This window comes from Pipistrellus hanaki (genome assembly GCF_964339955.1).
Source record: "Pipistrellus hanaki genome assembly, chromosome: 14".
Lineage (NCBI taxonomy): Eukaryota > Metazoa > Chordata > Mammalia > Chiroptera > Vespertilionidae > Pipistrellus > Pipistrellus hanaki.
Window position 1 is genome coordinate 46,306,489 of NC_140516.1, and position 12,829 is coordinate 46,319,317.

The window sequence follows — 12,829 nt, forward strand, 5'->3', positions numbered from 1 at the left end:
TTTAATTATAGCCTGCCTCTCAAGGACCGCCAGCTGGCCAATCTTTTGCAAATAAAAATCATTTTATCACCTGGGCTACACCCAGTCTGATAATCATATGACTTTTCTAATCAGCTATTAAAAGTGCTCAGTTTCTAGATGGGTTATTTTGCAAAGAGTGTCCTAGCTCCAGCATATCTGGCTGGGCCAGCAGTTGCACTGGCTTGAGCTGACCTAAAGTGAGGTATGCCATCTGTCCATATCCATCTCCTTTGAAGCAGATACAGGGGACCACAAAAGCACTGGAAGCCAGAAATCTGGATAGAAACTGAAGGCTAGCATTCTACTTTGGCTGGGCTCTAATAAATGTGTCCTCCGTGTGTAGGTTTCAGTAAGCACAGCTTCAGTCTCACTTCTCCTCTGCTTCTGTGGATCTGCCGGTGGTCCCAACGTGGTACTTACATCACTAGCGAGTTGGTGGGCTTTCTTGGCGTTCTGATAAGCTGGGGTGATCATGGCGGGGAAGCTGCCCTTCCCTCTGTGCTGGTCATAGTCCTCCAAGTAGCCCTGCTGAGTTGATGAAAAACTTCCATCAGTAACGTCCCCCTCCCTGCATGGGTGGGGAATGAGCAATGATCTTTCCAAGACTCTGTTCCCACATTGGACATTCCAGTGATCTCCCCAGGAGTGGTACCACCAGGTGGTTGTGAAGGTAGCAGACGGTAGAGTCAGCACTGCCTCCTGGGTAATGGTGACTAATCTCATTATCATCATAAGTCATTTCCTCCACATAAATCAAGACACTCTCCCAGTCTCCCAGGCCCGTGGAGAATGGAAAATTCCTCTGAGTGGATGCCAGGAAAGCCCTCCTGTCTTCCAGGAGCCCTGAATGCTACCTTTCTCAGGCCCCCATTTAGAACAAAATCATTTTTGCCAAATATGGATTTTTTAAAACGTCCTGAACCTTCTCCACAACATATTTAAAACATGAAATAAAAAAATAAAAAAGTATTCTCACTGAGTTTAAAGCACTCAGAGACCATTTAACTAACTTATTGTGGAAGTTCATAAAATGGCCTTTTTAATTCAAAACCAAGTATTTTTGCTCAGGCAGACATTTGCAATGGAGTCGCAAACTATCTTCACAGGATTGCACCCACACATGGGCAACTTGTTTCTCTGAAGGAGAGAAATAAGTTATTTGCTATCTTTTATAAATTATGTTGAATGAGTCATTTATGTTGTAGAATCTACTTACTGCCAAAATTTCACACAACTGCCCAATTAAGAAAAAAATATTAACTAAGCTCATGGAATGTACTCTTCTAGTACACGCAATTGGTCCTCCCATGTTCTTTACTTACAGCACTGAAAAAATAATGTTCTCTTTCTCAAACCCTGTGACACCCATCTAGACCAGAAAATAGGGATGTGCAAATAAAAAGTAGCTTGTAATTGTCACCTCAACCTTTTTACACCCTCTCAAGTAGAGTTCATTGAAGAAGTAAAACTGGGAAAAGGTTTGCATTCTCTGGAATGTCGCTTTATCTAGCCACCCAGATAAGAAACTCCACTTTCTGTGAAAATGAGCCCTGCTGCTCAGTGAATTGCTAAATATTTTTCAAGACACATATTTTGATCCCCTTTGTGCTTATTCAATAGTGGGTTCACAGTAGCCAGTCCTGCCCTGGCTGGTGTGGCTCAGTCGGTTGGGTATCTTTCCAGGCACCAAAAGGTTGCCAGTTCAATTCCCAGTCAGGGCACATGCCTGGGTTGCATGCTCGATCCCCTGTAGGGGGCATGCAGGAGGCAGCTGATCATATTGATGTTTCTCTCCCTCTCCCTTCCTCTCTTCTCTCTTTAAAAAAAAAAAAAAAAAAAAAAAAAAAAAAAAATATATATATATATATATATATATATATATATATATATATATATATACATATATATATATTTTTTTTTTTTTTAAAGAAGCCAGTCTCAGTCCTTGAGACCATTCTTCAGGGAATAGATGAGAATGCAAGTGGTACAAGATGACCCCTATGTAATTACTTGCCTACTACTTTCTGGCTTTGAAAATCCACCTTTCATAAATAAAGCGAAGACACACCATAGCCCAACCTCTGATGGAATGGCCATGGCTGTGTCCCAGGCTACATAACTGACCATCACTAAGGGCCGTTCTCCTAGAAAGTCATTTTATCACATTACCTGACCACACTGGTCCACGTAGTCCCTCGCCAATGTGCCCTCGGCTGCCATGGCTGAGCCAGCCATTCCCTTCATTTCTCTTTGGTATTGTTGGTGGTACCTCACCTGTTTGAAGGGAAAGGACAAACCCGGTGAATTCAGCCTCCTGTGGATTGTTCTTTTTGGGTCCTGGGAGTGTGCTTGGACATAAAGTGCTAGATGGTAGTGACATTGATGGACAACCATGAAGAAAAGCTACTTCTTGGATCCAGAGCACATGCAAAAGGAGACAGGAAGTTGGACTTGTCAGGCCCAGGTAACTTCCTGTTTCCTCCCCTAGAAGGACACTGTTGCTGGGGACACTCACATCACTCGCCAGCTCATTGGCCCTTTTGGCTATCTGATAAGCAGGTGTGATCATAGCAGGAAAACTGCCTTTGCCTCTCTGCTGTTCAGAGTCCTCAGTGTAGATCATCTGGAAAACGAAAACAAACTTTGAATCGCGTGTCACCGTCCTTCTATCTACCAGGCAATCAGGGTGGGAAGCCTTGCCAAGGGCTCCTGGAACCCCCCGAAACCCCCTATTCACAGCTGTTATAGCGGGATGAGCCCCGTGCATCTTATCTACCTTTTTATTCCCAATACGTGGCACAGTGCCTGGCACATGAAACTCAATGTAGAATTCAACATATGTGTGTGCAGCACCTGGTGTAGGCCAGGTGAAGGGCTGGGCAGAGAAATACAGCTTCTGCCTTTGATGAGCTGCCAGTCAAGTCTGGGAGACAAGAGAGGCTTCTCACCCCAAGGCAAATAGAAAACACTTGTTCAACTGAACTTGAACTTGTGTTTAAGCTTCCCACTCAGAGTGAGTTCTTGATCTTATCTTATGGAGCAGGGGTCTTCAAACTACGGCCCGCGGGCCAGATGCGGCCCGCAGAGGAGTCTGATCCGGCCCGCCAGGTTTTTTGGGCAGTGAGCGCAGCCGAGGTGTTACAGTAGGAATTGGTAGTTCATATAGTTCGGCCCTCCAGCTCTCTGAGGGACCGTGATCTGGCCCCCACTTTAAAAAGTTTGAGGACCCCTGTTATGGAGCAACTCGGCTATGAAAAGTGGTAGAAATTCTTCAGAAGTTGTGGTCTATACTTGTCAGTGACAAGGAGAGAACACAAAATGAATTCTTTCAGATTCAGCAGATACCTCTGACTTGTCACTACAAGTTTTCTCTCTAAACATGAGTTTTCACAAGGTCTATGTGAGCTGACTTATCTGATCCGACCATACTTGACCTTAGGAAGTTTCCCTGTTCCCTGTGTAGGACTGACATGCCTCCTACATTCCCCCTCCCCTCCTTCTCCAAGTAAGGAAAGAATGGGGAGTGATAAAGGAGAATCACGGACTCTCCACCGTCATCATTTCTTACATCATTTTGAAGCTGTCCCCCAGCCCTGGCCCGTAGCAGCTCAGGAGTGTCCGCCACTGTGGTGAACCTGGAGACTCGGTCATCGTGCCCTCTCTTGTATTCCACCTGAGGAGACAGAAGAGGGTCAAGGTCAAACACACTGGTCTTTGTGAAAACCTCTCCTTGGAGCTCTCCAGAAGTTACACCTTGGGGCTACTGTGAACACACACCCGGGGTGAGTCTGTATGGCTTGCCTCATGAGCTCCACTTCAAAAGTAATGATGCTAATAGGAAAGGTCTAAGAGAGAGTACCGAGCACTGCTAGACATTAGCAAATGCTAACCCCCTTCATTACTTTATTTTACATAAAAGTAGCTGAGCCATAGAGAGGTTAAGTAATTTGCTCATGGTTACACAGCCAGAGAGAGCCAGGATTCAAATGCCAGCATTCTGGTTCCAAAATCTGAGGTCTTAACCAGCAAGCTATGCTATTCTTCAGGAGGTTTGCTATCTGCTTAAAAAGAACCAGTGTCCTTTGCGCTAAAGTGACCTCAAGAACTTATTTGGCCCAGTTTTGGGGTGAGACACATGGTCTTCCCTCCATTTGATGGATGCGCCCCCCTATCAGTGATAGGGGGGAGACAAGAACACAGTTGTCTCCATACCACCACACTAACGGTGCCTCTGACAAAAAGCACTGTCTCATTGAATGTTATCTGAATCCTGGGGGTACAGTAAGAACAAAAATTAGCATAATTAATAGTGACTAAGCACGAACACACTCACTTGGCTGGCCAGCTGGCTGGCTCTCTTGGCCCTTTGATAAGCAGGTGTGATCATGGCTGGGAAGCTCCCTTTGCCCCTCGGTTGCTCATAGTCTTCTGTGTACTCCTGCTGGTCAGAACCAAGGTCAGCATGAGAACCATTATGATTTCGGATGAGAACTAATAAAATGGCAATAGCAAGCATCATCAGAACCAATGCAACTGGATTTATAAAATACCCAGAAAATAATGCAGCCACCTGGGATATTATCCGAAAATGTTATCCACATTCTGGAACTATTATTCACAAATGAATCACACACCTTCAAATAATATCCCCCAGGTAAAATACTTTCCCCCTTTCATGCTGACATCATATTATGTGGAACCTGACACACCTCAACGAGAATTTCTTTGATTCAAAAGCATGTCTGATCATAGACCCATTAATATGCAGGAGATTTGCTTTAACGTGTCCACTAGAGACAGTTCTACAGCAAGCAGGTCTCTCTTACAGTGCTGGTGGTCAGAAACCTAAGCCTCAGGGCTGTTCCTTCCTGAGGCTCTGAGGAGAACCTATTTCCTGGCCTTTTTCCAGATTCCAGAGGCTGCCACCATTCCTTAGCTCTGGCTCTAAAAGGCCTTGACCTCTGCTTTTGTTGTCAGGTCACCTCTTCTCTGACTCCGACCCTCCTGCCTCCCTCCATATAAGGACCCAAGTGATTACACTGCAGCCACCCTAATAATCCAGGATAATCTTCCCATCCCAAAATCCTTAAGTTATTCACATCCACAAAGTCCCTTTGGATATGTAACATAGGCACTAGGTTCCAGTTATTAGTGGATTTTTGGGGGAGGGGCCAGTACTCTGTCTACCACACTTTAAAATAAGGGAACATTCAAACGAATGGCTAGAATAATTTCTAGGGCCCTTACCTCACCAAGAGACTTCCGAGCCTCAACCATCCTTACGATTTCAGGGTCTGGCAGAGCTCCTGGGCACCAAGCATTCCCTTCCCCGTATCCAGTCCAATAGGGTCTCTAAAAAGGAAACACACAAATGCATACAAACACCCCTCACAAGCATTTAGTAAGTAAAATTCCCCCTAGCAGGCCACCCTCCCAGGAATGCTCACACTCTTCGTCAACATCAGAGAGAAGTTCTCTAAAAACTACACCCTCCTAATGGTATATGGCAGGTCTCAGCTAAGCAAAATGTTCATTTTTTTCAACTAAAAAAGTAACGTAATGTCCTAAGCCCGTGGATGGCAAACTGCGGCCCGGGAGCGTGGCTCTTCGGCCCCTCACGTGTGGCTCTTCCACAAAATACCACAGTGAGTCTATTTTGAAGAAGTGGCGTTAGAACAAGTTTAAGTTTTAAAAATGTGGCTCTCAAAAGAAATTTCAATCGTTGTACTATTGATATTTGGCTCTCTTTACTAATGAGTTTGCTGACCACTGTCCTAAGCAATTGAACTTATATCATAGAAGAGTTCTAAAGGTAACTGGACAGTTGGATGTACAAACTGGATGAAAGGAACCTAACTGAATTTGTCTGGCAGTAATGAAAATGCATCTCATTTGCATAGGGCGTCATCCAGTTCTGTTTCCAAACCCATTCATAACTCACCTCGTTCCCCAATGGTCGCTCATTAGAGGTGGTTGCCCCATCCTTGGATTCCATGTCCCACTGAAACACCGATTTAAACCTTCCACCATCCTCTTGCTCATCGACCTACCAATGAAAATGTTGTCAGTAATGTTTCCATCAAGAAAAAAAAAAAAAAAAAAGGAAGAAAATAATCTACAGCTGAATTGGGAGGATTTTTCCTAAGTCTCAACTGGGCCTCATCTTCACTGCACCACAGCACACAGTGCTGCCAGTCTCCTCGTGGTTCAGCTGTTCCCCCAGACGGGCAGCATGTATAGAGCAGCTGCTGTGTGCAAAGCTCACTTCAGTGGTGCAGCTACAAAAACTTCAAGTCTCCGTGAGCTTATCACACAATGAGAATTCAGGTTAAACTAACCTCAGTAAACACTAGACATTAGAGTAGCAATTCTTAACTTAGTTTGTGTAACAGTTATCCAGGGAGCTTGCAAAACTGCTGGCTCCTCAAATTCAAGTAGGTGTTCTCTTAATGTTTTATAATCTTACCTTTAGCATCTTGATCCATAGTTAATCTTTGTGCATGAATGTGAAGTAGGTAAAGGTTCATTTTTTTTTCCATGCAAATATCCTATCCCTCTCTCACCATTTATTTAAAGATCATTCTTGCTACACTGAATTGCAGTGGTGCCTGTGTTGTAATTCGAGTGACTATACATGAGAAGTTCTATTTCCGGACCTTGGATTATATGCTACTGGACTATTTGTTCTTATGCCAATACGACACTGAGTTGATTACTACTACTTTTGTTGTAAGTCTTAAAATCTGGTAACCTAAGTCCTTCAATTTTGTTTTTCATGATTTCTTGACCATTCTAGAATTTCTGTATGTTCATATCAATTTTAAATATATTTTTATTGATTTTGTACAGAGAGGAAGGGAGAGAGATAGAGAGTTAGAAACATCGATGAGAGAGAGTCATCGATCAGCTGCCTCTTGCACATCCCCTACTGGGGATATGCCCGCAACCAAGGTACAAGCCCTTGACCGGAATCGAACCCGGGACCCTTCAGTCCCCAAGCCGACGCTCTATCCATTGAGCCAAACCGGTCTCGGCATTCATATCAATTTTAAAATTAGTTAATAAATTTCCATGAACCTAGGATTTGGGGATTGCAATGAATGTATAGGTCAATTTGGGAGTAGGCATCTCAACAATATCTTTGTAACCACAAAATAGGCAAAAGATTCCTCAAGGAGAATGTAAAAAGGACTAACCTACCCTAACTGGTTTGGCTCAGTGGATAGAGCGTCAGCCTACCGACTCAAGGGTCCCAGGTTCGATTCCAGTCAAGGGCATGTACCTTGGTTGCAGGCACATCCCCAATAGGGGGTGTGCAGGAGGCAGCTAATTGATGTCTCTCATCAATGTTTCTAACTCTCTATCACTTTCCCTTCCTTTCTGTAAAAAATCAATTATATATATATATATATATATATATATATATATATATATATATATATTTTTTTTTAAATAAAAAGGACCCCATAAAAAAAATCCAAAGGTTTTAGGTCTAAACCCAAATATCATAATTTATGTTGTTTAAAATGGGGCCTCAAAACCTGCAATATTAACAAGCTAAAGTTTAACCATTAGTTTTGTAGATGATGTAGGTCAGGGGAAAAAAAGTGAACTCACTAACATTGTTCAGTGGGTTGTCAGAGCCAGGTGTAGAGCCCAGGAATTCTATAATAGTTCCTCATCGAGGCACTTTCCACCATTGACTTTCTAGGCTTGACAACGCAGCTCCCATATGTATATTTTAAAGTATGTAAATTGAGAGGTTTTACATGCTTTCCCCCTTGGATTTAAGAAGCTACCATGAAGGCTACATAACAAAGGCAGTGTTGCTTGTGCACTGCAGGATATTCAGCAGCGTAGCTGATCTCTGTCCATCAGATGTCCCCCTCCCAGTTGTGATCATCAGAAAGGACACCATCAAATGTCCCCTGGAGGGTAAACTGCTCTCCTTGAGAGCCACTGACTTAAGGAATCGTAACCACATTTTTGCGGTCCCCCTCCCACAGTACAAATCCCAAGCTGAGGAGTGTCTGTCGCCAGAGACCTTCCACAAGATTCAGGACTATTCTGAGGAAGCAGGAAGGAGTGGGAGCAGGGAAAGGCCTACATGCTACTAGTGGGCAAGGAAGCTCTAAGGGTTAACGTTCATTCTCTGGATAGAAAAGAACCTAGCTGCTTCATTCTCCCACAAATTTCATTCACATCTGCCAAACAGGAAATATTGTCTTAGTACTTACTTACTTATTTTTAAAATAATCATGTAGGTGCCCTTAGACATCAAGAGATGAAAACCAAATCCTGAAGGAATGAGCCTCCTCAGTAATCTGAGATGGCTTATGGCTTCTTAAGGCTCGTGAATCCTCAGAAACCAATGATAAATGAACAACTATCTGAGCCTCCGGTCCCTCGCCAGTAGAATAGGATAATAATAGCATTTCATTTACATTAATTACAATGTACATTAAATGAATTAAGCAAAAAATGTCCAGTAAATGCTATCTACGCTAGTTTAAAAAAAACAAGTCGAAATTAGTGCAAAGTACTTAGCAAAAGAGGCAATCTTGACAGTACTCATAGGGAGACACGCAATAAGGATAAGGCTAAGGCTGATCTAATACACTTTTGTTTTGTTTTTTAAAGGAGTGTGGCCTGAGCAGGCAGGAGAGTCAGTAGGACACGAGGTAACATTAGGAAGGTTTCTAGAGAGCCTTCCATCCAATGTGTAATTTTCTAATTTTAGAAAGCCACCAGCTCTACCCCAAAGAATTTCTTGTGAGGCATGGGGGGAAGGGGGTAAATGATTCATCATTTTAATAAATTCAAGTGTTCAGTCAATAGCTGGTTATCTGACAAAACTCCACTGTTGGTTTTTCAAAAGAGGCTGGTTGATCAACGTGGCCTCCTTGTCCACCCAAAAATCACTTCTAAATAAAAATATCTTTGACCTACTGCTAACCCCAGAGTCAAGAGAGGCTGCAAATAATCTTAAACACTACTGAGTTCAGAGAGATTTAAAATGGTCGTACTAAAGGTTTTTAATTTATCTATACCAAGAGAATTATGGGGGGAAGAAAGAAAGGCTTTTGTACCATTTTCTAACTATAAAAACGTTGTTTTATGTATCAGGCTCCTGGTATATACAGGGACTATTGTATAAAGTGTCATCAATGTGTCTAAAGCTGGCAGACCAGAGAGATTACTCTGGATACAAACGCCTCAGATATTCAAGCGCAATTATCCTGGATGCTGGCCCCTATACCAATAGCAATATTTGTCACTTACATGCGTGTGTATGTGGAGAAAATGGGCAAGTTCACATTTAGACACATACTTGAAAACTGAATAGGCGTCTGAGCTAAGAAACTATCTTTAAAGGCTGTTTTGAAATTCAAAAGTAGGTAACTTACCCCATGGAGGTCTCTTGGAATCTTCCTTCTGTTTACATTTAATGGTGTCTGATAGACACTCGTGAAAGTATTGATCTTGGGGTTGTGACTACAAAAAATAGGTATAAAGTCAGTAAAGAAAATAAATAAATAAATAAATAAATAAATAAATAAAATTCAATATATGTAACTTAAAGTCTAAATGTAACTGGAAATGGTCACTTGAAAACTTTCTGAACAAATACAAAAGGATTCTGAAATTACTTAAAAGAAAAACTGCTTAAGCTCTATATGCATATACTGTATCATGGCAATTATATTGTTTTGAACAATATTTAATAGTTTGGCATGGGGTTATAGCGGGTAGACTTTATCTTTTACTTGTAAGAAGAAATATGAAACTTTCATCTTTTTATTTACTGCATAAAGCCCTGCCTTAAGTTTCATCAGTGATTGTGAGTAAAAGCCTTTGAGAAGACATTTCTTGGATTTACCCCTGGGGTGCGTGATTTTCGAACCTATGATTGGCTACTCGTTGAAAACTAAAAATAAACAAAACTCAAGAGGTGTCGGGGAGGGCCATCAAACACTTACGCATGACAGTATGGCTTTTTCTGGTGACTCACAAAGTTATTAACCGACAGCATCATCTTGCAAACTTCACAGTGAAAACACGCTTTATGCCATATCTAGAAATCACATAGACAAGATTTATCAAAATAGCCTTTTTTTTTCATATTCTTATATATTTCAGGGTTAGGAAAAAAAGTGTTAGGCATAAAACGGTAATTTAAAAACACGAAGCTACCGTATGTTATATAAATGAGTGACATTTTCTGAGACAATATAGAAGACTAACTAGAACTGGGCAGAGCTGCAAAAGGGTGAGAAATACATCTTTTTTTGGGTGGTTCGAAAGAATCCATATGTCCCTACGTGAGAAGATAAAGTTCCCACGTTTGTGATTCTCCCCAAAGGCCATCCATCATCTACTGACCTGATCTAAGCAGCTGATCTTCTCAGCGGGGTACACTCCATAGCCACATCTAGAGCAAGCTTGCACGTTCATCCTGACTTCCCAGAGGCAGGCAACGGGCAAGGAATCCAAGGAGAAGCCTAGGTCTAATCAGCCGTTCAAGTCTCGCAAATCCCGACCACTGTTCAACTCTGGGGCACCGTGACTGTTCAGAACCCAACTTGCACTTCCCTTTGCTGACCTTCTCGGTCGAAGTCAGCAGCTGGATGGCTTTTAAAGCGGCCACTTGCTCCAGGGGCTATTTTGGCCACACGCTCAACACGCATGCGTCCGGGCAACGAGGTAGAGGTATTTCTAGCTGACATGCTTCTCTAAATAGAAAAGTGAACTCACAACAGCATCATGTTTGGGTGGATGACCAAATCCTGGGGCATGAGTAGGCAGCATGGAGTCGTTTTTCACACTAGCTGTGATCATAGCCCAAGAAAAGAACCCCAGACGAAACGACAAGCCCTAACCCCAGCAAGCAAATTGGAAAGGCTTGCTTGGTGAACAGGGTGACTAAAGCTGAAAGGCCAGCTCCCCAAAATATAGGGAATAAAAAGCAGGGCTGATTCATGCCACGATAGGGGTAAAAGCCATATGTGGATCGAAGGATTATGTATTATAAATATTGGCAACTGGAAACTGGTGAAGCTATGAATCTGGGTTAGCTTCTGCTAGAATGCAAAAATAAGAACAAAGGAGAACCCTAGGTGCTTTGGCCTCGGGTTTGTTATTGATCCAAAAAGGCCTGTTTATTTCCTCACCCCCAGGCCTAGAGGCGGGCAGCTTGAAGGAAAACTTCCTCTTCCTGGCTTTGTGAAGCCCCTCATTGCCCCTAAACGTTACGCTAAAATAGACCTTCTAGAAACAGTTTTAAAAAGATGGCACCTTGCCCGGTTTGGAGTGGCTCAGTGGATCCATGAAACAGTTCACAGTTTGATTCCTGGTCAGGGCACATGCCTGTGTTGTGGGCTCAATTCCCAGGACACAGCCAAGCAATGATTCTCTTTCACCAGTGATATTTCTATCTCTCTCCCTCTCCCTCTCCCTTCCTCTCTGAAAATCAATAAAAATATATATATTTAAAAAAAGAAAAAAGATGGCGCCCAACCTTATCTAACCTTACCCTGTTTTAAATTCTTCATAGCGGTTATCAACACCTGACATCTTAAATACTGTGCCTCTACTTTTTAAAATTATCTGTCTCCTTTCATCAAAACAGGATTCTTGGTCCTTGTTGTCATTTCCTATCCTGTGCCTAGAACAAGGACTGACATGGAAAAGTACCTACTCATGGACTCGAGTAGATAAACATGACACTCGCACCAAAATGCCGCTAGGGGCCAGAGGTGGAGTCACCGGTGATGGTAGGAACCTTTCCAAATGAGAGGGCACACACCCCAGCCAACTGTCATGAGTGCCCAACATTGCGAATATGCTGATCTTTCCTGAGAAGCCAGATACCTGCATTTATGCATGAAATCCCCTATTTTGTCAAACACTGGGAACAAACCAGTAAAACAGGGCCGTGGGCAGTATATGGTCGGCAGTCTACCAATTAGTGACCTTCGGCCAAAACGGTCAGAGATGGTGCTGATGGGGGGGATCTGCAGGCGGACAAAAGCCAATAGCACTTGTGTGTTGCGTTGGGAGAGCCAGCATGGAAGAGGACGCTGCAAAGCTAGTGAAGAGGGTTAGGATCACGTGCGCTAAGGAGAGGGTGCAGCTGGGGGCCCCCCCATCTTAGATAGTGGGGCTCCACACTCTATATCAGCTCTTGAAGGGAAGGGGACTCTCAGTGGGGGCTCCGGGCTCAGGAAGACTCCCACGCTGAAATGGGATTCATACAGGGCAGCCTGGGCAAACAGGAACAGCAAGGACAAAGACCAGAAGACCCCAAGGCTCCCCGGGCTGGAAGCCCCAAGGACCATCAAGAAAGAACTCTGGCCCAATCCGGGAGTGCGGGGGGATGAAGAACCACCGTCAGTTCATCTTGAGAAAAAGCTACCTCCTCTCGGCCTGTGGTTGTGGTTACAGGTGACCACAGCGGCTACATGTGACCTTTGTGAAAAGGTCATGGTCCCTTGTGGAAACCAAGTGAAAGGTGTTAGATGTGACTTATGCCACCCTTATGTTTGTAAAAGGTGCTTATGAGATATCAGATTTTTGTGGGGAGAAGCAAGCCTAACCAAGTGGAAATGGGACAGTTTAAACACTCATTGCCGGGGTAAGGTATACACAGCCCTCACCTTCTCGGCAGACACGGCTCAAGGTCGGTCCCCCGGGTCCATCCTTAGCCAAGGGGCACACGAGTGCCTCTGGCTATCAGGATTGGTTCCAATGTTTGTGTTAGCCTGGGTTCCCCAGAAAATAGACCCTGAGGGCAGGGCTTCTGTGTAAG

The 12,829-nt window shown here is 43.4% G+C and overlaps 1 protein-coding gene across 8 annotated transcripts in view; it reads right to left on the bottom strand.

Annotated features, from left to right (window-relative positions):
• Window positions 1-10,709, bottom strand: part of NRAP (nebulin related anchoring protein) — a 64,998-nt gene extending 54,289 nt beyond the window's left edge. For 2 of the 8 annotated variants that reach the window (XM_084903560.1, XM_084903564.1), the window contains exons 1-10: window positions 10,405-10,709; window positions 10,002-10,096; window positions 9,429-9,516; window positions 5,963-6,067; window positions 5,269-5,373; window positions 4,355-4,459; window positions 3,590-3,694; window positions 2,537-2,644; window positions 2,191-2,295; window positions 442-546 (exon numbers count right to left, since the gene is read on the bottom strand). In XM_084903560.1, coding sequence (XP_084759686.1) covers window positions 442-546; window positions 2,191-2,295; window positions 2,537-2,644; window positions 3,590-3,694; window positions 4,355-4,459; window positions 5,269-5,373; window positions 5,963-6,067; window positions 9,429-9,516; window positions 10,002-10,096; window positions 10,405-10,476 — 993 coding nt within the window. In that variant the 5' untranslated portion in view covers window positions 10,477-10,709. Of the gene's footprint in view, window positions 1-441; window positions 550-2,190; window positions 2,296-2,536; window positions 2,645-3,589; window positions 3,695-4,354; window positions 4,463-5,268; window positions 5,374-5,962; window positions 6,068-9,428; window positions 9,517-10,001; window positions 10,097-10,404 lie in introns of all 8 variants that reach the window. The other 6 variants (XM_084903558.1, XM_084903562.1, XM_084903557.1 and 3 more) reach the window with 4 other exon arrangements.
• Between the last annotated feature and the right edge of the window lie 2,120 nt (window positions 10,710-12,829).